Source organism: Melozone crissalis, unplaced genomic scaffold, assembly GCF_028551555.1.
Source record: "Melozone crissalis strain CALT ecotype California unplaced genomic scaffold, PUWL_Pcris_2 ptg000029l_1, whole genome shotgun sequence".
Lineage (NCBI taxonomy): Eukaryota > Metazoa > Chordata > Aves > Passeriformes > Passerellidae > Melozone > Melozone crissalis.
Window position 1 is genome coordinate 143,950 of NW_026535807.1, and position 24,291 is coordinate 168,240.

At 39.7% G+C, this 24,291-nt stretch overlaps 1 protein-coding gene across 1 annotated transcript in view; it reads left to right on the plus strand.

Annotated features, from left to right (window-relative positions):
* Positions 1-24,291, plus strand: part of FGD5 (FYVE, RhoGEF and PH domain containing 5) — a 75,182-nt gene that overhangs the window by 33,194 nt on the left and 17,697 nt on the right. Inside the window, exons 6-12 of the mRNA XM_054280907.1 lie at positions 7,610-7,761; positions 9,535-9,691; positions 10,121-10,208; positions 12,759-12,809; positions 14,324-14,382; positions 18,527-18,598; positions 20,106-20,174. Of these exons, the coding sequence (XP_054136882.1) occupies positions 7,610-7,761; positions 9,535-9,691; positions 10,121-10,208; positions 12,759-12,809; positions 14,324-14,382; positions 18,527-18,598; positions 20,106-20,174 (648 nt within the window). The remainder of the gene's footprint in view (positions 1-7,609; positions 7,762-9,534; positions 9,692-10,120; positions 10,209-12,758; positions 12,810-14,323; positions 14,383-18,526; positions 18,599-20,105; positions 20,175-24,291) is intronic.

Genomic DNA, 24,291 nt, shown 5'->3' on the forward strand with positions numbered 1-24,291 from the left:
ACAACATTCCTCAATCCAGGCATGCATTTCTGTTTCCCATCACCAACTTTCTCAAGAAAACAGTTTCTAGAAACTTAGCATCATGTCTCAAGTTTCATCTTCTCATGTAAATCCACATCTTGGTAAGAAAGGCAAAGAACTAAACCACACCCAAGCTACTTTCAGAAAGGAAAAAAAAGGCTTTTCTTAAGCCTGCAGCAAGAGCAATTTCCCATCTCATTTCCAGGCTTGGCTAGTGCTGCTGTTCATTCAGCATAACAGATTCTGTTTGGCCTTTCAGTGGAGACTTTAATACACTGATTGATTGCCAAAATGATGACATTTCCATACACCCACTCTGCTATTGAACTGAAAGACTGGAAACATTGTGTTAGCTCACAAACTTGGTATCCGTTGGTGTGGAAGTAGTGATAATAATTTAAAAGGTTAGCTGTTGCTTGCCCTACTCAACGGTAATGCAGTTCTCTGGAGCAGTAAGTTCAGGAGTCCTTCTAGTCTGAGCAGGTGGAACTGGCAGGGCCTTCTAGTCCAAGCTGATGACCTCTTGGTACTCAGAGTTTTTTCAAAGTCGATTAGTCTTTGAATCTCTTTCAGGATCACTTAATCTTCAAGCTTTATCATTCTGTCTCCTATTATGCTTCCCCAGCAGTGCAGGCTGCACTTGACATTTTTTTCTTAGTACTTCCTCCTGAACAAAATGCTGCAGATGGCTTTCTCAGTCTAAAATTTCACACATCACCAAGATGGTTTATTTGCTTCCCCTCAGCTGGTCTGTTTCAAATGGCTTTACAAGATGTACACAAATGAAACTTGGGGTGACTTAGATTGCTTCAGGATCCCAGTCTGTATGGGACCAAGCATTTCCTTGATAGTGTACCATGATCACATTTATTTTGCCTTTCATTTTTAATAGTGGACCGTGTTCAAGTTTATTTTGCCTTTGGCTTTTGTAAATAAAATCTCTGTGTGTGCAGAAACCCCTTTGAAGTTATTACTTCCCTCCAAGACATTTACTGAATTAAGGACAGCTCTGCACTGAAAAGACATCAGCCCCAACATCTCCTTTGAAAAAGAAAATTGACCCTGTTTCCTGGTTTGTATTTTCCTCAAACAATTGACCACAATTGTTAGAAACAAAGAGAGCCAGATTTATGCTTCCTAAGCATTTGGAGATATAACTATGAATATGATAAAGATCGATATGTGCCAGTTCTCCAGCCTTCAGAGCAGTTTGGAATTCAACCCTGCACTGGACATCTCAGTGTTCATGACTGCAAAATAGATCTTAGGACTTAAAAAAGAACAAAATAATCGTAGTGCTCAAGCCTCTAACTTAAGAGTTAAACCTCATTGATTAAACTCTATTTTCAGAATTCTTATATGTGGCACATTCTCAAAACCAAAAATTAACTGCCTAATTTAGGAACCACTGCTAGATGTTAGAAAAAACACAATTCCATCTATCTCATTATCCCATTCCATCTTTCTAATTATTTACACTTTCAGTGAATGATTTGCTGAGCCTTTTTTACGACTGTGAATTTCTTGGATGATGTTCAAACTTCTGCTGAACCAATCAAGTCATTACTTTCCTAATAAAATGTTTTAGTGAATGCAACGTGCTGCCTAAGCAAAGAGCTAGCTTGCTGTTACGCCCTCTGAAGCTGTTACAACAGCCTAAGGACATACTGTTACAAAAGAATAGCCTGTCCTTACTTACACTAGGCTGATTTTTGTTCTCATATATTTATCCATTTTTGTGTTCATCAGCAGTGAGAAAATAACTATGTATTGGCCGGGGAGCTTCCACAGTGGAAATGCTGAGCCAAAATAGCTTTCAGATAACCTGTGTATCTCTTAAAAGGAGAAGGCAGCCACACCAGCACATCTGGATCAGGACAATTCCCTGGTAAAAAGCTGCACTGATACAGTATCCTCAGTGCATACTGTACAGTCTGCTGGTTCTGAAATTCATTTGCTGTGTTTTGGATGAATATGTCTATTTGGCTGCATGTGAATGTGTGCTGAGGTCAGGGTTCCTGACCTAGATTGTACCCTGTATGGCAGGATAAGGGACTAATTGTGGCTGCTGAGATAGCATTTTCTGCTGTTCATCTGGCATTGTTTCTGCTGAGTCTAGTAGTGAGAAATGTGAGATCGCTGCTCCATACAGATCAGGGGTCATTCAGTCTGCTGTAGATGATGTGCCACTCTTTAATTCAGGAGTGCCACTTTCATCATTCGGAGAGGGGCTGCTAACTGTGATGCAGATACCTCCAAGAATCTCCATGAGTCAGACTCGGTTCATAGGGTACTGTACAGCACCTCATGTCTGTACTTGGCTTTAATATGGAGGCTGTCTTTTCCCCCTTTGAACTCTTCACCCTCCCCTCAGGTATAAGGCATAGATGTCCAAAGGAGCTTTGGATTCTGCAATATGCAGAATCTATTAAATCCACCTTCATTCTAGAAGTGAGAGTGATTGTAAAATCCTGCCCCATTTTATGCAATTAGTGTAGACTTTATTTACATAATTTGGGCTGCAACAAGATTTTCTCTTGTTCTCCCTAGCTGCCTTAAAAAGTGTCAAATATGATGACTTCCCATTAGTATCGGTCCATTAAAACACCAGCTTGACTACGGAAGCAATTGCAATTCTAGATATACATGTAAAATTATTTTGTATGCATGTATGTTGATGTATGTGTGTATTTTGCTGAAAAGCATAAAAGTCTGGATGCCAAGTGGGTGTTGTGATGTGAAGAAGGTAAAAACACGCTGTGTGTAGACATGATTTCTGTAGCTGAAGTGCTGGTATCCCCATATGAAGGCAAAGGCAGAAAAATAGCTGCAGTTTTCCACTAATGCATCTGCTCTGTACACTTGCTCCCTTTTTTTTTTTTTTTCCCAGTGTTATTCCCTAATGGAAACTCACACATCTATTTTAAAAATTGTAGAAATATCCCAGGGGAATTTATTCACCCATCAGACCATTCCCTTTTCTTTAATACAGTCTAGAGATATATGCAGAAAAGCTGATTCAGCCATTACAGCTGTAGGGGTCAGACCTCTGCTTCATGTAGATTTACATAGTTTTTCTCTGGCAAGAACAGCAGATGATTAACATCTTCAAAGCATTGCATTGCATCCTTTTGAGTTAAGATTTCTTTACCTTGTTAACAAAAATGTGAAGCTAATTCAAAATTCGGGAAGCAGTTCAGGTCTGTTCTGCTTTGTACGCCCTGTGTTCCTCCCAATGAGACAATGTAATAAAGAGCAAATCAACTTTGTTTTCAAGACCTGGAATCAAGGTCACCCATAATCCTTAGACTGCAGGCATTCAGAGTTTTTCTAATTCAACCACAATCTAGCAATCTGTTCCTTCGAGTACAATGTGCACTTTTTGTTCACAGAAATGCTATTTGTTTCAGATATTTCTCTTGGCCTATTAAAGAGTGGCTTTGCTCTATAATCATCATTTTCTACTGGAACGTCACAGTTTCTAGATCAAATGCAGGCCTGATGCTAGAAACACACTGTGAGCCAGTGAGAAGTAACCTCAATCCCCACCTGCAGAGGAACTTCTGGTCAGACCATAGGACTAGAAATTACTATTGGCAAAGACAATATTAATGGTGGCGTACTCCCTTCTCCATTCTGTTCTCCTGCAATTGTGGTCAATATGCAAGGACTAGGATTTTCATTATGACTAGATTAGAATTGTCTATGCTAGTGCTTTAGAAGATGAAAAATAAGAAACCCAAGTAAATCTAGCAACTGATCAGCATTTCTTGGACAATTCTAAAAGGTCTTCTTTCAAATAGTGCTGTCTGTTTAGCTACACCTGTAAGTCAAAATCCCAACTTTCCCTTCTTTAGTGTACTCAGCTTTCTAATATTCATAGTTGCTTTCAACACACTGCAGATGGCAGAACCATTAGCTTTTTACAGTAAAGGTAGAAAATAACTTCAGTCCTATCATTTTCTGACTACCTCTATTAGACTGATTGTAGTAGTCCCCAGTTCCCAGGGATTCATCCATCTCTATTGGATGAACTGATCTAACTTGGCCTGTTCTGTTATATACAGAAAAAAAGAAACAGACATTCTGAATCCAGAATGAATTACTGCACTCCAAGTTTTTTTGAAGTAGAAGTCGAAGAAAAGGAGTCACCCAGCATAGCATATATGTATGTATGTATACACGTACAGAGAGGCAATTTTTTTCTCCAGGGTAACCTACTTGCCTGATAAGTCATAAGTCTGACACGAGATTTTCCTTCCTTTCACTGGGGTCCTGCAAGGTTAAGTGTTCTCATTTCACTCATTTTGCTAATAAAGGCTAACATATATACAGGATTGCACAGTTGAAATTTGCAGGTGGACTCACACATTCACCCCTATTGTTGGAGAGAAATGATACATAAACTCACTGTTTCTGCATCTGTTCATAGAATCCTGGAAGCTAAACCCAGAATTAACTCTTGTCCAATTAACTACACCTCTTGCCCTTTTATTAGAATATCACATTTCATATAGATGTTGAATCCTGTACAGAACTTTCTTGATAAATGCTCTATCAAAAACCTCTGGTTGCTGGCATTGCTGACTTTTTTGTAAGAGTATCTAGAAATAACTACCTGTTACAAAAGTATCAAGGTTACTGATCCTAGGTAAATTGGGCTACTTTTCTGTAGCCTAGAGCCACATACTTTTTTTTTTCCCCAAAACTTCACACACCCTAACTGTTTCCTGTAAAGTCAGCCAGCACTCCCAGCATCAGTAAAGCGTCTCATACCCCAGCATCCTGCGGGGAGGCTCATCACCTCAAAGAGGGTGTCAGATTCTTTTCCAAGAGCCAATCATATGTCAGTTAGGCAGGGCTCCACATAAACCATAAGATACTGTTGAAACCCTGCATTCCTCCTGGTCTCATACTCTCATAACAAACTCCAGACTACAGTCCCCATTTACACCAGAGAACAGAATTCTTCAGAGGCATTTCTGGAGGGAAAAGACATAACTTGTGTGTATTAGTGATGTTCACAAACAAAAGGAAAAAAAACCAAGCCAACAACCTTTGTGGCTGTGGGGTTTGAGCCTCTTTGTTTCACTTCATTATTTGTAGGGTTTATATCAGGAATGTTAAGGATATGGCCATTTGACGGCTATAAAGGGCTTACTTATGGATCCCCAAAATGTAATAAAAAGGTTTATGTTTCAGAAATGTATTTTCATAGCTGGCTTGCTAACCTTCTGTCACCTAGGCAGCTTGGGTTATGCTTTCCATGCACATGCAAGTACAGGCATAAGACTGTGTGAGATCTGTAGGCTCATCCAACCCTGGATGAGTTTGAGCTTTGTAGCTATCACACCAGAGTCCTGAACCAAACAATTTCTGTTCATGAAGCTGTTTTAAGAAAGTTTTGATCTATCAGGGAATTATATAGACTCAGTGTTTACTACCTCCTGTACTTAGACATTGGGCTTTTGTGAGAGACTTGGAGGCCTTCAGGTGCCATGACTGATTACAGTTAGTGAGATTGGAAAAGCACTTTGCATTTGATTAATGGCTTCACAGACACTCAGCATTTTCAACAGTGACATAATTATTTATAATGGATGTTTAGAGTGATTACTGTTATGCTGCAGGGTTTTTGTTAATCATTAGAAGGCTGGCTATCCAGGCAACTGGAATTTAATTATTTGTCTGAGAATTCATTATAATCAAGGGGACAGACAGTTAATAACTAATTAAATCTAGTGAGATGCTGTGGGAAAGGAGTGTTAATCCTGTTGCTTGTTGTGGTGGAAAGTGGACAGATACAGAGCTGTTTGATGTTAATTTGGAAAAGATGACATCTTTGTAATGTAATAGATTACTTAAGCACATCACTAGTGAACTACAAGCTATTCACTTGTCTAGGCACAATAAGCCGAGAGAACCCTTTAGATTCTTTCCCTTTCCCTGGTCTGGATTAATTATGATGACTGAGGATTTTGAAAGGTTGCAGATTCCTTTGAGTTAGTAAAAGCATCCAGAAGAGAGATTGATTGGTTTAGTTGCTTGAAAAACTTTTGAATTGTACACTGACTGAAACAAGAACTTAGATAGGCTAACTCACATCAGAAAAAATTGGAAATTTAATAGCACAACATTGGGATTATTTATGGTACTGGGGCAGGACATGTTGCAGAAATTAGACCCAGATAATTAGGAAACATAGTAATACTTTTTCAGAAATCTTTATGATATTTTTTTATCCAGGATATAGTTAATCAAAAAGAAAACTGTCATCATGATCGTTTTTTTTACCTAGTTCTAGTGGCTTTTCAGAAAACAAATGTTTCAGCTGTTACAGTTGCTAAAAAACCCCAACATTGTCTATGTGTGACTCTTGAGTATTATCAATTAGATAATCCAGTCATCCCAGTTCACAGAGAGCCAGTGTGGACGTTGCAGTTGACAGTAACAACAGAAAAACCAGGAATTAATCTGAGGAAACTAAAACCTGGTATTGCCTGGAATCAGTTCCTATCCATGAGAGGAGTTTTGAAGGTCTTTGACTAGACTCTTTCCTATTGTGTAAGAGCAGAACCTTTCAGCAGGATCACAGTCATACCAACCACATCTCACCATGCCGAAATCAGTACAGCAACCTTGATTTAATCAGTCCAAAGTGGACAATCCAACGTAAAATACAGATTCACAGTGAAGCATACTCTGATGTGTTGCTCATACCTGGACATTCGCAAGTTTTGTGCAAGTCTGTTCTTTTTAGACTCCTCCTTAATAACTCTATCTACTTTTTAAAAAATTAACTAGACAAAAGCCAGTGTCATGAGAAATGCCATGATAAATCCCAGTATGGCCCAGGGAAGTTCATAAGATTGTCCCTAAAAGTCCAGGGAACAAAAATTCATTTCTGGGCAACTCAAACCTGGGGAAGTATTTTGCTATGCGCTCTGAAATAGGTGCCCTATTATGTACTAGAGTGGGCTATATTTTAATATAGAGGAAATTGCCCCTATGCCTACATAATTTATAAACCACTTCATGATGAAAACCATTTCTTAGATGAGGAAGAAAGGACTCAGGTTTCATAGGGAAAATTATTTGTTCCATACTTTTAAATTTAAGTTCAGTAGTATAGCTAGTGCAATTTCTAGCACAAGGCATGGAGTTGTTAATGTTTTTCATGTCAAGATGTTGGATCCAATGAGGTAAGAATCTCACCCTTCATTTTTAAAAATTATGTTTCGGGTTAAGAAACACTGTAAAAATGAGGCAAACCAGACCCAGGAAAGCAGGGGGGAAAGGAAATAAAAAGATACCAAAGCGTTGTATACATAAGGGTCATATGGCTTGATCTGGTGAAACATTCCATTTTAGGTTGATAGCATTGTAGAATTCAGCTGAAACAGTGTATGAACTAATGGATAAAAGAAAACATATTCTATGATCTCCTTGCCCTACTGAACACTATTGCTGTTGATAGCATAGCTTTTAATTCTTAGAAAGCATAGTTTAGGAGTCAAGAAATTGTAATAATAATTTCAGAAAGGATATTTTAAGTCTGTTTGCCTCATTTCAATGCTGTTGTTCACAGGATTTCTATGAAGGTATCTTGAAAGTGCTCGGAGATGATGATGAAAATGAACAAGAGGAAGTTAAACTCAAGCAAGGTTTAAGTGAACTCCCTGAAATTTATGAATTACACCAAGACATCCTGGAAGAACTGGAAGAGCGAGTCCTTAAATGGCAAGTACAGAATGGCATAGTTTGATGGCCTTAACATACCCTCCCCATAGGAGGTGGGTGAATTCATCGGTGTTCCCTTCACCATCCCAGCAGAAATGAAAAGAATACAATCTGAACCACTTTGGCAGATTTTGCATACAGACAGGAAGGAAGTAAATGTAGAAGCAGTCAGGCTAAGAAATCAAATACTGAAATATGTGTGTAGTGAACAGCCGATGACTTTGAAATGGCCCTGTCAGTCAGTGAGAGAACAGCCAGCTTCATATGCATTATCTCCTGCCACTTCTCAGTCATCACCAAGTGTCTTCACACCTATGGCCTGAAGGTCACAGGCTCATGCTGTGGAAAGCAGGAACAACTTACATCAGAACTGATCCTAAGGATCATCTGCTTACAGAAATCTACATTGCAGTTGTGTAGGTCTCAGTTAGGGACAGCCCCTTGCTCCCAGCACCAAGGCAGGGATCTGCTACCCTAGGTTTCCAAGCCAAATGGACTCTGGCAGCCTGTTAATGGGACTCCATCAAACATCCTTACAGGGAAAAGTCTTTCCATGAGAGAATAAGACCATGAATAGGACAGACAATGCTGCAAAATTCATTCAGCTGAGGAGGCCCCTGACTTAAGCCAGGCTGCCAGGTTCTATTGAATGAAACCCCACACCTCCAACTTGCCAAACTCCAGGAGGCATTGGTCACTGAGAATGGATGATCCTATTTCTGTACAGCTACTGAGCAATTAAGGAAATCAGTTAAAAACTAGTAGAATTCTTCAGTAACAATCCTAAATGTAGGGCGCAAGTCTCCTTGCAGCCCTACTCTTCCTAATCAAAGCACACAAGAAGGAAAGGAGAGGCTAAAGGGAACTGTGTTTTGGTTTGTGCCCACCAAGGGACTGTTGAGAGAAAGACTTAAAAAGTGTCACTGATGATTTATGATTTATACACTTAGAACACAAACAGACACAGTGTTTCTGGGATCTCAAATGTCTTGGGTACTAAAAAAGCCACAACCCTACTCTGCTGCCAGTTCCCTAAGACAAAAAGAACACAACCATAAATACCCTGAGTGTTCTGTCCAGAACTACTCTGTGGCACTGGGGATAAAAGAGGACTGTATTGCAAATGCTGCCAGCACAACAGATATATATATGTTATACGCCTGCACTCAAATAGGTTCCCAGGTGATTACCACACCTGAAGCTTCCAGTAAGCCCTTCCCTGTGCCTGCACTGCTCAAGACACTCTGTTGCTCTGGAACTCACGTTCCTCTTTTAAGTATGATTCCTTCCTCTTTTGTGAACTCAGGTTTTGTTCTGTCTCTCCTTATATATGCTTTATAAATATTTCAACACTGTGCACCTGAATACTGAGACAGATGACAGTGAGGCAGTGCTGAGAAACAGACAGTGAAGGAGAGCTGAAGATCTAATATTACAACAAATGCTATATTCTCCCCCACAAATAGTACTCAAAGCACTGCAGCAATTGGAAGGTCTATTTACAGGAGCAGGAGCCGTGTCCTGAAATGAGCCTCACAGTGATGCTATGGCAGAGGCACAGCCAAAGGACCAGCCCCCATGGTGCCCATGCTACAGCAGCCTGTGGTGTTGTCAATCTGTCCTGAAGGACTCCTCCTTTCCTGCTGTTCAGCCTAGGCTTTAAGTGCACAGTGTATAGAGCCACTGTGCATCTAATACAATAAGCAAGAGGTATGGCTCTACTTCTTTACTTTTATTTATTATTTGCTGCTTCTTTTCTTTCTGTGAACTTAGGGATGAACACCAGAAAGTTGCTGATGTTTTTCTCTCCAGAAAATCAAGGCTGCATCACCACTCAGCATACATTATGCAGTTTGACAGGAATTTGGCTTTGCTAGATGAAATGTGCCTTAAATATTCCCAACTGGCTACCATGATTCAGGAGTTTGAGGTGAGGCTCACGTGTTTTTTTACATGCACTAAATGCATGGCTTTGCCATGGGGATTACTCGAGGATTTAATTTTTTCGGTAACTCCACCAGTGTTCACACATAGGGTAGAATGGAAGAATAGTCTTTTTTCACAGACCTGGTGCTAAAACTGAAATGAGAAGTTCACTTGTGTGTGATGTGTTTGTTTCTGTCTCTGTTGCCCACACACTCCTGTGTGTGCATACAGAATTTGTGTTGGTGAATCTACAGATCCATGAGTACATATTTTGCTGAAACATATTGGAGTGGTTTCTCAGTCACTTATTAACTTATCAAGCTCTTTGAGGATGTGTTAGAGTTAATAACTAGAATTAAAACTAAGATGACAATGTGCTGCTGAGCTCGCATTCCGCCTGATGTCTGTGTTTCTTCCCTTCCACTGAGGACAGCAAAGCTCCAGTGACAGCCCTTACAGTGTGAAACACCAGCTTCTGAAAGTGGTACACCGTGTCTTCCAGTATCGTGTGATGCTCACAGGTCAGCAAAATCACTCTGAAAAGAACTCAGTAGAAACACTGCCCTGACGTTCTGTGCCTCCACTGTGCTACATATTGATGCCATAACAGCTAAAATAGGGCCAAAGTAGTATGGGATTTCCTGGGAACTTCAATGTGCTTAGTTCAGGAAGTGTCAGGCAGCCTGGGGAGATGCAGGCACTTCTACAGGACAGCCATGTTGAAAAGTCACAAAAAAGCATAGTCAGATGCTTTTAGCCATTACTTCTTGGCTTTTTCCTTCTGTGAATAAGGAGAGGCAGAGTTCAGCCTCACTACCAACAAAGAGGTTTAATTTCTTATTATGTTGAGGGTAGTTATCAGAGACACTAGAAGACAGGTGACTTTGGCAAGGATACTCTGCACTTAATCCTCTATGAAAGTGGCAAGCACCATCTTCTTATCAACAAAACATTTGTACCCAGTACTACATCATAAGTCCTATGCACAGTGTACCGAAAGCTAGTGATAGTCAAAAAAACAGTGCAATTTTGCTGCATTATAGGAGGAAGAGACACAAATTTGCATTAACAGTACAGCTTTAACTTACAGATTTTACATTTACAGTTATACCTTCCCTTTACATTCAGAGCCATATGTATAACTGCTACCTGAGTCTCTCCAAGGGGGGTTATGTTCCTTCTCTGCAAGCCACCCCAAATCTACCAAGTCTGAGCCTGTGAGAAGAGTAGGCTTTCTGAAGCAGAATGTGGCCACTAAAAAGAATTGCGAAGTTTAGAACTGGCTAGGGAAGGAAATGGTGAAATGTAACAATGAAACTCAGTGTTGTCACGTAATTTAGTCAGAATACAAAAGAACAAGGTTCCATAGACATAAAGACAGAGAAATATTTTGGAAGTATGCATATTTGTGGGTGGACAAGGATGCAAGATTTGGTTTAGTTACCCATGGGACAGTAAAAAGGAAGACATAAACCCTGTCCATACAGCCAATGAAGGGCACAGTGTACTAGAAGGGGCTTCTATAAAAGCAGCAGAACAAAGTGACCATATGAAAACTTTAAAATAGCCCTTCTATTCTCTGTTTTCCCATTTCTGTGGTTCACAAGATAAATTGCAAACATGCAACATGATATTTTGTGAGAAAGCTGAAGGGCTTCAGTGAAACTCCAGTGACTGGATTCTATTTATGCTTGAAACAACTTGAGTTCCTCCTTGTCCCATGTACTGACACTAACTGGGAAAATGAAAGCTTTTGTGTGTACTGAGATGAAGTCTACTGGATTAAGATACTACAGAAAATAGGTTTACTGCTTTAGTCCTTCACCTCAAGAAACCAAGCCCCTCTTTGACTGCTAGGACAGAAGGAGTCTGGAGCAGTGCAGTCCTTCAGATTCTCAGGTGCACTTGTGTGATAACTGGCTGATTCTACCAGATAAGGAGGGGTATTTATGAGGGTATTGGTTACCATTTATGGCACCACAACTGAAAGGATTTGTCCACTCAGTCCACAGCTGAGAACAGAGCTTGCAGTGGTGAAAAGGAACACTAAATATTGACTGATGACATCACACAGCCCCTTCTGCCTGCCTGAGTACAGGCAGATGCTTTCCAGAATGCAGGTAAAAGCCAGGTGAAGTTCAAGATGCCAGGGAAGACACAGCACTAGAAAGAGAAATGTGTAGGGATAAGACATTCAAGGGAACAGACATCCATGCCCAGCACCATTCTCAGCACAGAAGTCTAGTTCTTCAATGCAGAATTTAGGAATCTGGACTAATCAGCAAGATAAGAAGGAAGTATTTCTAGGCTAGAGTCTTTAAACTGTAGCACTTACATACTGCAGTCTTTAAAAGCATAAAGACCCAGACACAGAATAAGCAGGTGGTCCAAGAAAAGTAGTCCAAAATAACACTGGTTAAAGGTTTGTATATAATGCAAATATAATTGCTGTCACATTAAGCACTATTGTATCTATCTTACAGAACCTATTTTCAATTATGATTGAGTTTGGTAGTAATTAGTTAAACCCTGCTTGTACAAAACTAGTGTCTCCTTCCTGTGCCCATAAAAAGCATATGATTCATTTAGTCTAACTGCAAGTATAGCCAACAGCATTCATTCAGATGGGAAATCAAAATTAATTAAAAAAAAGAGTTATTTGTAAAGTGGTGCTACTCAGCAATTCTCTTGAGAAACATTTTTGACAGTTTATTTGTACCTGCCAGGTTATGTGAGCCCAAATCTGTATCAATGCTCTTTGCATTGATTCTCTAAGTAAAATGCCATCAAAGATGAATTTTGCTGTGCTGTGGGACACTACTGTGGATGCCCAGTTCCTGGAAGCATTCAAAGCCCAGGTTGGATGGGGCTTGGGGTAACCTGGTCTGCTGGAAGGTGTTCCTGCCCAAGGCAGAGGGCTTAGAACAAGATGATACTTAATGTCCCTTCCAGCCCCAACCAGTGTCTGATTTTGTGATTAGGATTTAATGTTTTAGCTAACAACACCACAAATTATGTTGATCTGAATTCTGATTGTTGTATGTCTGTGTTTATTTGATCATTTACTACAGATTACTTGAATAATCTTTGTCCTGATTCTACAGAGTATGAAGCCACACAAGGTAAAATGAAATTGGTAGAAGATAACTTCTGTTTTGCTAACATTGCTTCCAAAGAGATGCAATATTTCTATACTGGTAGTATATATAAGATGATTCTTTTCAAGATTTTGCGCTAATAGGTTAGATGTAAAATCTGTAAGAATGGATTACTAATTTAGACAAATTATTTAGAACAAGAATGGTATAATTTTATTTTTAATTGAAACATATGGGCTTCCTATAGTTTTGGCATGATGGAACTTACGGAAGAAGAAAACATCTATACAGGCATAGTGCAGACACTGTAGTTTTGCCCTGGTCACCGAGGAAATCTTAGTCCTCTTTGACTTTGTAAATGTTTGGCCTGGTCATTGTAAAATCCATTTGGATGGTTCCCCCTGCCTGATTGTGTACCATTAGCTATGGTATGCCTGCTATACTCTGTGAACTTGGGAGGAACCAAGGAGATTTGAATTGCATATGTGTATTCTGGATTCCTTAACGTTACATTAAGTTGAAAGATATTGCATAAAAAGCAGTTCTGCAAAATCAGGAACAAATCTACTGCTAACACCATCCTTTCCAACACATGAGATAGATAAAGCAGAAGTCTCTTACTCCCACTAAAATCATAGCAAGGTTTAGTTGTAATGTCTGTAGGAGTATTTTCCAGACTGGAGTAAGCAGCAGTAACATTGTATTAATGAAATCAATTCAGCCCTCTTACACTGATTATAAATTCAAACCAACTCATAGCAATAAAGTCGGTGGTTGACTGAAAGTCAGTTTATTCTGCCCAAGAGCAGAGACTCGTGCAAGATTTAGTCACTGACAGTAGCACAACAGCTATACCAGTAATTTAAACACTAGCGGGGCATATGTTCAAGCCCTCTGACCACAATTGCCTATCTCATTTTGGTTAGGAGATGCTTGTGCCATTCCTAGCCAGCATGCTCCCAAGTTATGACCAGAAATTTATAGAAAGCCCTGTGCCACAGGGGAAGGGATGTGAAATAGGGACCTGAGCCGTGTTATGCCACTGCTTTCAGTGCCAGCAAACATGTCCCAGCCCAGGTTATTTGCCAGTGGAGAATCCAGGAATTAATTTGTGTCACCACTTCACACACATTTCTATCAGAAAGGGATGACATCCTCTCTCTCGGCAGTAAGAGTTAGAGTTTAGACTGCCATGCTATTTGGTGGCTAAAGTTGGTTTACATTCGTCTCTCTATATAACAAGATATCGACAAGAATCTGCAACTAGAAAACATTACAAAAAAGACTTCGTGCCATCCTTGATGCCTAAAAGGGACCTCATAAGCTCTCTGGATCAGCACAAGCATGATGCTGTTTCACACAAGAAAATGATGAAGGGAGGAAGGGGAGACAGCACCCCATGCCATGTCAGAGTTGCTAGGCTGTTGGATTCTGAAAATGGCAGAGAAGACAAAGGATGCCCTTGCAATCAGGAGGGATTTGAGTTATTTTTCTACTCTTTTGTGTGATGCATGGGGTTTTTTTCCTTCATCCCTCAGCTGCCTTATTCATTGTTTCTGAAATCACGGACCAAGCCAATGACAGCATGCTCCAAGCGGTGAGTCCTACCATGACACATGCTCCCCTGATCAATAGTGTGGTTTTTACACACCTGTTCAAGTGAATACACATGTCTGCTAGATTCTGAAGCCTCCTCCAAGGTGAGACTCAAGGGCTTATACAGATCTGGTTTACAGTAGTGCAGATGTGGAGTTGGTCTGTGCCCTTTTATGCAGCTGTGCAAGATGTAAGATACTATAGCAAATAGCACAGAGGAGGTTTTTTCCCTCTTAGGTTTCAACTCACTTCTTTATTATTTCATTTTCTGAGCAATGAGAGGGTTGTTAATAATCATTCAGGCATCAGAACATGAAATTCAAAATACAAAGTGAAAAGGCATCACATTAAGATGATGCAGATGAAAGGAAGGAGTGAAATATCAATCTTCTCAGTAAGAGCTTGTTTTCAGGTAGGCTTTTGAGGCTGAAAAAATGAATGCACTCAAATTGTTAGGGAAGAACACACTAATCGGTTATGAAGATGAAAGAACAGATGTAGGTTGCAGGGAGGATGTCTAACAAGCCTAGAGTTTTATCATAACAAGGAATGTAATCTGACCCCTCTGTAAACTAGACTCTGAAACTACAGTCTTCTAAGCAAAGTGGTTTGATTCAACTGGTCTGATTCTGATTTTCCTTCTCCTCAGGCAAAGAATTTATAATCATATTTTCCCATTATTAGAGCAGTCTTTGTACCAAAATAAATATTTCATCCAAAACCTGAGATCTCATGCAAACCTTCCAGGAAAATCTCAGAGCTTTAGGGATATCTGTGTTAGAGGTTCAGAACTCTTAAGAGCTCAGTTCAAACAGATCAAGGCCACACATTCCTGGCACCTCTGCTTCCTTAGATTTCACTCAGGTATATCGGATATTTATAGAAATACTTTTCTGAAGTCAGAAGTATATGTAAGTGGCCAAAATCAAATTTGTGTTGCATTGCCATGAAATCATTTTGTCTCAACTAAGCCATGCTTCAATTTGAAGGATGTCATTGTATCATCTGAGTCGTACACATGTCACAGACTTATAATAATTGCTATAAATAATGTCTGTTGTGGAATAATTCCATTCAAAAATTCCAGATATATTTTTACACTTATTTTTTATTGTATCATCAGAGCACATCTACTATTTTTCAAAACTTTGTTATGGAAGAGATGAAACAAAATTTTCTTCTTTCCCTTTTGTGTGAATGTGGAGGGTTTTGTGAAAACGCAGGTTCATGAGAAACAGAGTTCAATTTTCTGCTAAATCAGAGGTTGTCCTCCTGAATTAACATCCCAGACACAAAAGCCACAACCAGAACTTCTTTTCTTTCTCTCAGTTTAAAAAAAGTAAAAGATAAAAGCAAATAATTACTGTAATTACAGAAGAAACTGAACAATGCCACTTGTTCTAGAGCATTAATAAATTGTCATGTACCTGCCTGAATTTCTAAGAAATAATTTAGACTTGGCGTATACCTGGAAGGAAGATGATTTCTGTTCCTGTGTACCAGCTCATCAAACAACACTCCAAAAATCTCATAGGAGCACTGAATTAGGATCTACATTTTCTATAGAATATCAGTGACCCATTATTAGCTTTTTTGTTGTTGTTTTATGATAATAAGACTCTAGCAGTTTTTCCTGGGGACTATTAACCCAGGATTTTCAAGCGAATTATGACCATAACCTTCTCCACAGCATTTTCACCATATACGAAAATATTACTTTCAAGTTACAGATGTACAAAAAGAAGTACAAGGCACACCATCACCACAGAGTCTATGTCTATCTGTAATTCCAGGAGATGAACTAAGCAGGGTTTGTACTGCTCTCTGAATGTCTATAATCTGTTAGAGGCCCTGAGATGCTAAGAGCTATAAATCACTGTTGCTATTAACAGCTGGTGAATTCCTTGGGGAGGTGTTCCTGCTGCATAGACATCATGATAAAATTATGGAAGCTGCAGTTCACTGCTAAAATGGCCACAGCAGTATTTCTGACACCACTTTTGCAGTACTATAGAGCTTTGCTTTTATTCCTTAATTGTAGGATTGTGAAGGATCTTAGAAAGAAGAATAGTGATAGTTTTAAGACCAATGAAAAAAGCTATATAAACTCAGAATTTTGGGGAACTGGCAGGAAACTATGCCCTGCCTCAGCTGTCCACATTCCCAGATAAACCACTATCCTTCACATGTTATGCGTGTTTGACTTCCTTCAGGAAATGAGTTCAATACTTCTCTGTCTGTTTCCTGGTGAACATGTGTCCATATTGCAAACATCAGCATTTCAGGAGGCTCCTCTGCCAGCAGTCCTGAGAGAAGCTGGGCTGCTGCAACTTCTCTGGTAGAAACCCAGATGAGTAGAAGTAGCGCTGGCATGAGTGTGCTCACAGGAGAACACTGCTTTTTCTGCAGATGAAAAAACAGGTTTTCATTGTGGAAGCTGTCAGTTGGACAGGTATTGCCAGGCTAAAATATCCTTCAGTGACAGGAAAGTCCTTTGCAAATACCTTTTGCAAAAGTTAGCTGCCCCATGATCCCTGATATTTCTTGTGCTATTGCTTTATATGTTGATTCTATTTTATTTGCCTATAGTATTTTAGAAGTGACCTGAAAAAATCCATTTGTTGCTTCCTGCATTCCAAAAGAGATACTTGACATCTCAAATTCTTGAAAATGTGTCAACTGTCAATTATGTTACATGGGCACAGTGAGGCCCTGTGCTGGTCAAGCCTTGTAGGCTTGTAGGTATTTCCATGTATTTGACACCCAGTTACTGATTAAGAATTAAGTATCATGCTAAACAAGTGCAATATTTCACTAGGGTGGTAAGATAGGGAGATTTCAGGCTTATTCAAAAAGCAAGCCTGGATAGGTATGTTAATTGTGTTAGCTGAAATCCAGGGTAAATTAGCCTTGACATATCATCATGTTAACTTGGATATGCTCCTTCTGGTATCTGTGATAACTTTCTCAGTTAGCTGATCCTGTAGACATGACTGATTTGTGTCAGGTAGATACAGTGTATGATCTAATCAAGTCTCACTAATCCCAGGGGTATATTAATGCCAGTCAATGGAGCAAAGGAAAACACTGCCTGTTGAAGCAGAAAACTGTTCTAAAAGGCTGTCAGGTCACAAAGCTGTATCAAGTATGGTCCTTAGTCTGTCGTTTATCTGGGTGTATAACTGAAGATACAGGATACGTGGCTCTATAGTCTAGGAGACTTAGATAGGAGACTCCTAATTTTTAGGCATATTCCAGTGAGGACTCACTTCTCCTGGGTAGCTTATTCTACTGTTCTGATCAGATAAAAACCGCAGCTGAATCCTATGCACAAGCCTCTATTTGAACAGCCTCATCTGCTAAATGGAAGGAGATTTGAAAAGACTAGCAATATTGCAAAGGTACAGACATCCCTTCTTCCTTCTTACATTCATCTGATTTTCTCTATGGGAGCACAGACTTATCTAGGTTAATCTTATTTACCATCTTCATGGATAAGTTCATGCCTGGTGCCAGTGCCCACTGACTGACTGTGCCTTAAGGCCAGGTAAATAGTTAATAGTATCAGAGTTGAATCATAAACTTCCTGGTTTTTGCAGAGCATCCAAACAGAAATGCAGCTTCATTGCCTGCTTACTAGTGTACCCTCTACATTCCCTATTGCAAAGGCATTAATCTGTTATCACAGAATGTAAATCTTCGGATAAACCTAGCAACAGTCTGAAAGTATCAAAGCATGCTTTGGATTATTGGTGTCATGGCTCTTATGCAAAGGCCTTCGGAGCAGGTACTGTACTTTGTCCCTATTTTATTAGTTCATAGAGCCAGAAAGTCAGCAAAGAAGCCAATGTATAAATACCATATGAAGTTAGCAGTTCCTCTGGAAGGTACACTGGGGAATCACAGGTAAAAGAATGGTAGAAGGTCACAGCAGGTGTGAATGCAGGTGATGAGATTCTGTAAAATCCATAAGGCAGGAAGAAGACTTTCTGGGTGTAAATCTTCGGTCTCAGCTCTCTCTGAAATCTAATTCTGTAATACCAGTTCTAAAGAAATAAAACAGTGAGGAGGGGTGAGGGGAAATTTGCCCACTTGTATAAAAACAGTCTCCATGCAGCCTTCTAAATGCTGTTTTTCTCTCCCAGGAAAACTTGCAGAAGCTAGTACACATTGAACACAGTGTGAGAGGGCAGAGTGGCCTCCTCCAGCCAGGAAGGGTGAGTGCTGCTGGCAAACCTACGCTGATAAGGGTATTCTTTCTGGCCAGCAATATCTCTGTGTGGATGGCCATGTTTGAGATGACTACAGATGTTGTTTACTGAGCTATTGTGATACAAGTTGGAGCACTGGTTCATGTAAAAAACATCACTCTGGCAGTGCACAAAAAGAAGGTCATGCTGAGAAAGATATGCATTGTCTCTGCTTTTACACAGAGCAGCCTTTTGGCTTTTCACTTCAGCAGTCCTCAGACACCCCAAGTGTAGGGTATTTTGATGGAGCTACTGCTTTCCTCCTTATATACTCCTATCAAAAGGCTGCAACTCTAGCAGGAATTGCTTTCAGCCTGAAAAGCCTCTTTATATAGCTGGCTAAGAACCTTAAATTAGGGCAATTCAATTTTTTTCAATTTTATATTTTCACCATTGCCCCATGGTACTTTTAATATAAGATGGTGTTTTTAAGCAACACATCAACACAAACATGAGAGAGTGTACAGCTGTCTTGCTATCCACATCAAATGCAAATTTTTTCTGACTTTCAAACCTGTCCAGTTCCCTCAGCTCCAACCTGCTTCTATGCTTCAAAAGATTTCTTTCCTGAGGTCTGCAACTCTGAATTTCCCTTCAGTCCACCAATATCTTTAACAAAATTCATGAAGCAATTTTCAAAGCATGCATACTCATAGCATAAGAATACTCATCAGCCAAATATTGCAAATATTTTTCTCTCTAACATCCGTATTCTCACTTGCCCTTACCAGGTAATGCTTTAACAAATTCTGCAAAGCCCAGCACACAGGTTTTTCAGGATTTGTCTCTTTGAGTATAAACTATTCTAGAGTGGAGAAGTACACTAGATTCTGTTCTCCATCTGAAAAGGGCACATGAGTGTTAATCCACTGATGTAGTTCAGTCAGTTATGGCGGACTTTTTCAAACATTGCTGCAATGAAGTTCTAGTGTGCTTGTTTAGCTTCTTTCACATACACAGTCCTACCTACATACTAAGTAATGAGATGGACTGAAAAAGTATTGTGCTTGCAAAATTATACAAATTATATATGGAGGTATAATTAAGATGGTGTAGCATACTAAAACCCAAGGTTTCAGGTTTTCTCAGGTCTGCCTATTTCAGAGGACTTTTAAGGACAAGAATTCTTTTCGAAAGCTCATTACATGTTAATTTTCAACCTGTGACAATCACCTCTGAGCACAGTCCACAGTGCAGAAAGAGTGGGCTGAGGACAAGTAGGATTCCAACCCATTTTGTACTGACACAAATGTAAGCCATGAAGGGTAGCAGAGCAACCCAGGCAAAGACTGGGTTGGATCTGGTAAGCCAGATCATAGACAGTAAGGCTAGAAACAAGCGTTGAGGCTCTCTATGTCTTCTTGTGCTGATGAATGGTGTTGGCGTAGCTCCTTCCCAAGGACAAATACTCTTTTTTTCTCAGAATGATTCAGAATGAAATCTCAGGATTACAATCTGCTGTTTTCTCCTTCAGATCTTTGTTAAAGAGGGAACGCTGATGAAAGTCTCTGGCAAAAACAGGCATCCTCGACATTTGTTCTTGGTAAGAATTTTTTAAAATTTTACTGTTTCTCTCATATATTTCAATGCATTTATGCAACCCTGAAGCCTAGGAGATTTTAGGCTGCAAGTCATTTAACCATCAACAGTGATGTAGCGAGTTAGTTCCTGTTGCCAACAGGGCTGTAGTCCTTTCACACATCCCATTGGCCCCGCATCCAGAAATATGTGCTGTGCAACCCTCCGGTTGTGCAACAGTTACATACAGCCTTCACCGGGATGCAATTCTGCCAAGAAGTGCAAGTTCTCAAGGGGATGAGGAAGATGAGAACTCCTGAAAACCTTCAGGAATTAAGCTACACACTTGAAAGTCCTAAGACCTTTGAAGACTTAATCAGGAGCAAGAGAGAATATCCTACTGCTGAAGTAGCTGAAAATTTCCTTTGGTCACACTTGGGAGGGATCTTTGAAACTGAAGAACTTGCTTTTAGCTCCTGCTGTCCTGATAATTGTGTGCCTTGCCTCAGTGTCGTTCCTCTAAACACACACCTCCAGCCTAGTGTGGATTAGAACGACAGTTTTCAGTGACACTTTGCAACATTCTTCTAGGATAATTAGGAAAAATGGACCTTTCATCACTTGGCTGGAATACCCTTTACAAGGGTCCACAACCCTCCTGCAAGTACTTGTAATTCCTATTTGTGCATGAGCGTATGCACAAGCTTCTTTCCCTCCTCAATCACATATTGCCATCATAATCAAATCAAAACTGATGAAACCCCACTGTTTTGTTGGACATATGCTATGATCACTTATGCTTTCTATTTTGCATCACACACTACTTTGAGCAGTTAGAGAATATCCGAGACTCCAGGCTCCTGAGCTCTGTTGTCAACTTTTCAGGTAGCGTGTTTTGTAACCACACATATTTCTACGCACTTTTCAATATTGAGGGGATTATGATACTTACCTGTGTCTTAGAACTTTGTTACCTGCTTACCTGTTAATGTTTGAAAAATTCTTCAGAGCTCCCTCCCAGAAAAAAGCCATAAAGAACTGAGAATTACTGATGCTATTAACATTACAATATTGCTTGCAGAATTGATTTTAAAATATATTAATTATTTGCCTGGCATATGTATTTGCTGTTGCCTTTAAATGCTGACAGCTTTTCACCATGGGATCATTGTAAGGCAGAGAGATGGCTTATTACAGAAGCCATATATTTTGCATTAATCCTTTATATTTCTCCCTCTTACTTGTAACTCCTATTTGTGCTTGAGTGTATGCACAAGTTTCTTTCCTGCCTCAATCACATATTGCCATCATAATCAAAGATCAGATGGGATGGGATGAAGTGCTGGTGCTGCATTATTTTGATAGTTTCAGTGGTTTCTGTGAAAATTCAGACTTTCATGTACTGAAAATTATGGATTTCACGCAAATCTTCAAATGTGAGATAGCTGCAGTTCTGTTTTACACAGTCAGCATCAATGGACTGTAACAAGTGCAATAAATGTCAAATACATACTTCCCAATACTCAAACTTTCACTACACTAAACTCTTCTTGATCAGGCCTAGCGGCAAGCCTGTCCCTCCTTCTAGCCTTCGTAGTCAAAGCCCGGCCTACACCTATGGTTACCTAAACCCCATGTAGAATCACGACTTTGATGCAGTCACAGGAAAAAGGCTATGCCAGAAACTCCAGGAGCTGGCGTTAAGAAACAACGTTCTCAGCAGCAGTAACTCTGAAGTCCACTGATAACCACTTAATAACAGATGAAAATTACATTCCTACTGATCTCTCTTCTGAAGAGCTTGCCTTTGCTAGTCTTCAAAATTACTTTGGAATTGTGGCTAAAGCTGGGGCAAAATTCCAAGACATCACTACCCTTTAATCTTCCAATGTGTTTGCTGCTGTCATCATAACCCATTACTATAGCAAAAACGGAAGTGCTACAAACTTAGCTGTTGTAACTGATACAGAGAATTTTAAAGGAAGAACAAAAATCAAGTTGATAATAAACACTTTAGAGGAAAGTAATTTACACATGGGATAAACTTATATAAATTTCAAGTTATCTAAAATGGTTGTATCAGCTTGAAGGTCATGAGTCACAAGAGGCCAAAATTACTGGAACAGAACAAGCACAGAAATTACTTTCTGGCACTCTCTAGTTTGGAAACTATTTCCTGGGGAAAGTTCAGATGTTAACTGCAGAGAGAGAAGTGTCTCTTGACAGCTGGAGACATTACAGTAGCCAATGTCTTGTTAATAGACGCTCTTACTATCCAGAAACAGTGGGTTTTTTTCTTCCTTTCAGTCAGCAAGGCAAATTGTGACCAAATGTGCTGTCATGCAAAGAATGGGGTGGAGCTAGTCATAATGGTCACTTTCAAGAACCAAGAGACATAAACCTGGCTTATTTCCTGATCTAACACGCTGAAGTTGCAATTACTTCAGGCTTTCTGTATTGTACCTTCAGTAGGGGCAGGGAGAGGGTGACTGGATCATTGAAACTACTTGAAACTTATTGACAAATATCTACCTTCAGGTTCAGTGATTTCTGTGGAAGAAAAATCCATGACAAAACCCCAAGACTAGAATAATTTCCTAAACATTTTCTCCTAAAACTGACATTTATTAAAGGCCTTTATCTTCTAATGACCATATTGTAATCCTTTGAAGCCACTTGCAAAACTCAGGTTTGTCTGTTAACAAAAATACCTTTCAGAACTTCTTTTTAATGCTTCACATGTCAGCAGTGACTCAAAAAGATCACCAGAAGATAACATGTATTCCATCAATTGGCTTTGATGGAATAAGTGTATTTACCTTCACTATCCCAAGGAGATTTTTACATGAATAGCATTTTCTGAAGTTCTTAGTAGCAAAGTTGCTGTGACTAAAGCTAAATCAAGATCAGGAACTGGAGAGAATTTCAGAGCAAGAGTACACACCGAAGGATAACCCTGAGAACTTAATCCCTACACATCCCAGGAGATGAGCCCATCAAACTGAAGTTGTAGCTAGAATAGGCTGTAAAACTTGGTGTGTGCTAGGCTTCTGCTTGGCCTGTGCTTTCAAAATGGGCTTTAGTGGTGTGCTCTGAATATTTATCTACTCCTAAGAAGCACTGTATGTCTCTGCACAGCACATATATGCATGACAGTGTAAAGATAAATTTCAAATGTTTCTGCAGGTGTATGTTGTGTGTATCAAAATGTTACTTGAGCTGGCTGTTTTGTGCAGGCGATGGTATTGTTGAATCTAGTGTTTCCTGGCAGGATGTTTTGTGAGTTTTGCTGTGTGTCTGTTTCCTGAGTCCAGTCTCTGTTTACAAGGATGTTGTGGCCTCTGTGCAGCACAGTATGGACTGCTGAAACTGGCAGGTCGCCCCTCACCACAAGACTTTGCAACTCAGAGCCTGTCTCTTATCTCACCCTTCTAAGAATTTCTCTACAAAGACCACTTGTTTTGAAAATGGATTGCAGGAAGCTGCTATCAAATGGGAGACTGTTTAATGCTGTATCTGGCAGGGTTGAAGTATAGGAGATTTTTGGAGTCACAGCTTGAAAAACACAGCTCCAGCACACATTCAGACTGATCCACTGACACTGAGGGCATGTTTAACTCTGACTTGAATAGAAGAAGGCAGGGTTCATAATTAGATAGCCTTTAAAACATTCAGAAAAACCAAACACACAGTAGAAGATTTTAGAAAGAGAGTATATTACGTATGGATGTCAGCAGTTTAGCAGGGCTTAAATTTGTTTGGATCAATCAACTTGAACACTGTAGGTTAGAAAACTTGCATTGACTGTAACATTTTTGGTACTGTCACAACAGAAAGAATTTCAAAAAGAAGGTGGGAGGAAAGGAAAGCAGTGACTGGAAAAAAGGGAACAAAGGATGAGACATATCCTTCTTTCTCTGTGCAGAAAAAGGGTATGTGGTCCAATATCAAACTCTGAGCAGTCTGGCAATCTTCCCAGAGGGTTCTAGCAGTCCATCTCCTCTAGCGCAAATTTCTGAGAGGCTGCAAGATCAGCTTTTATCATCAGCTAGTCTTCACTGCTTGAGGGAACAGTGAACATTTGAAGCAGGAGAATGCATGAAACCACTGGTACTAATACTAATTCTGTCCATACCATTCAT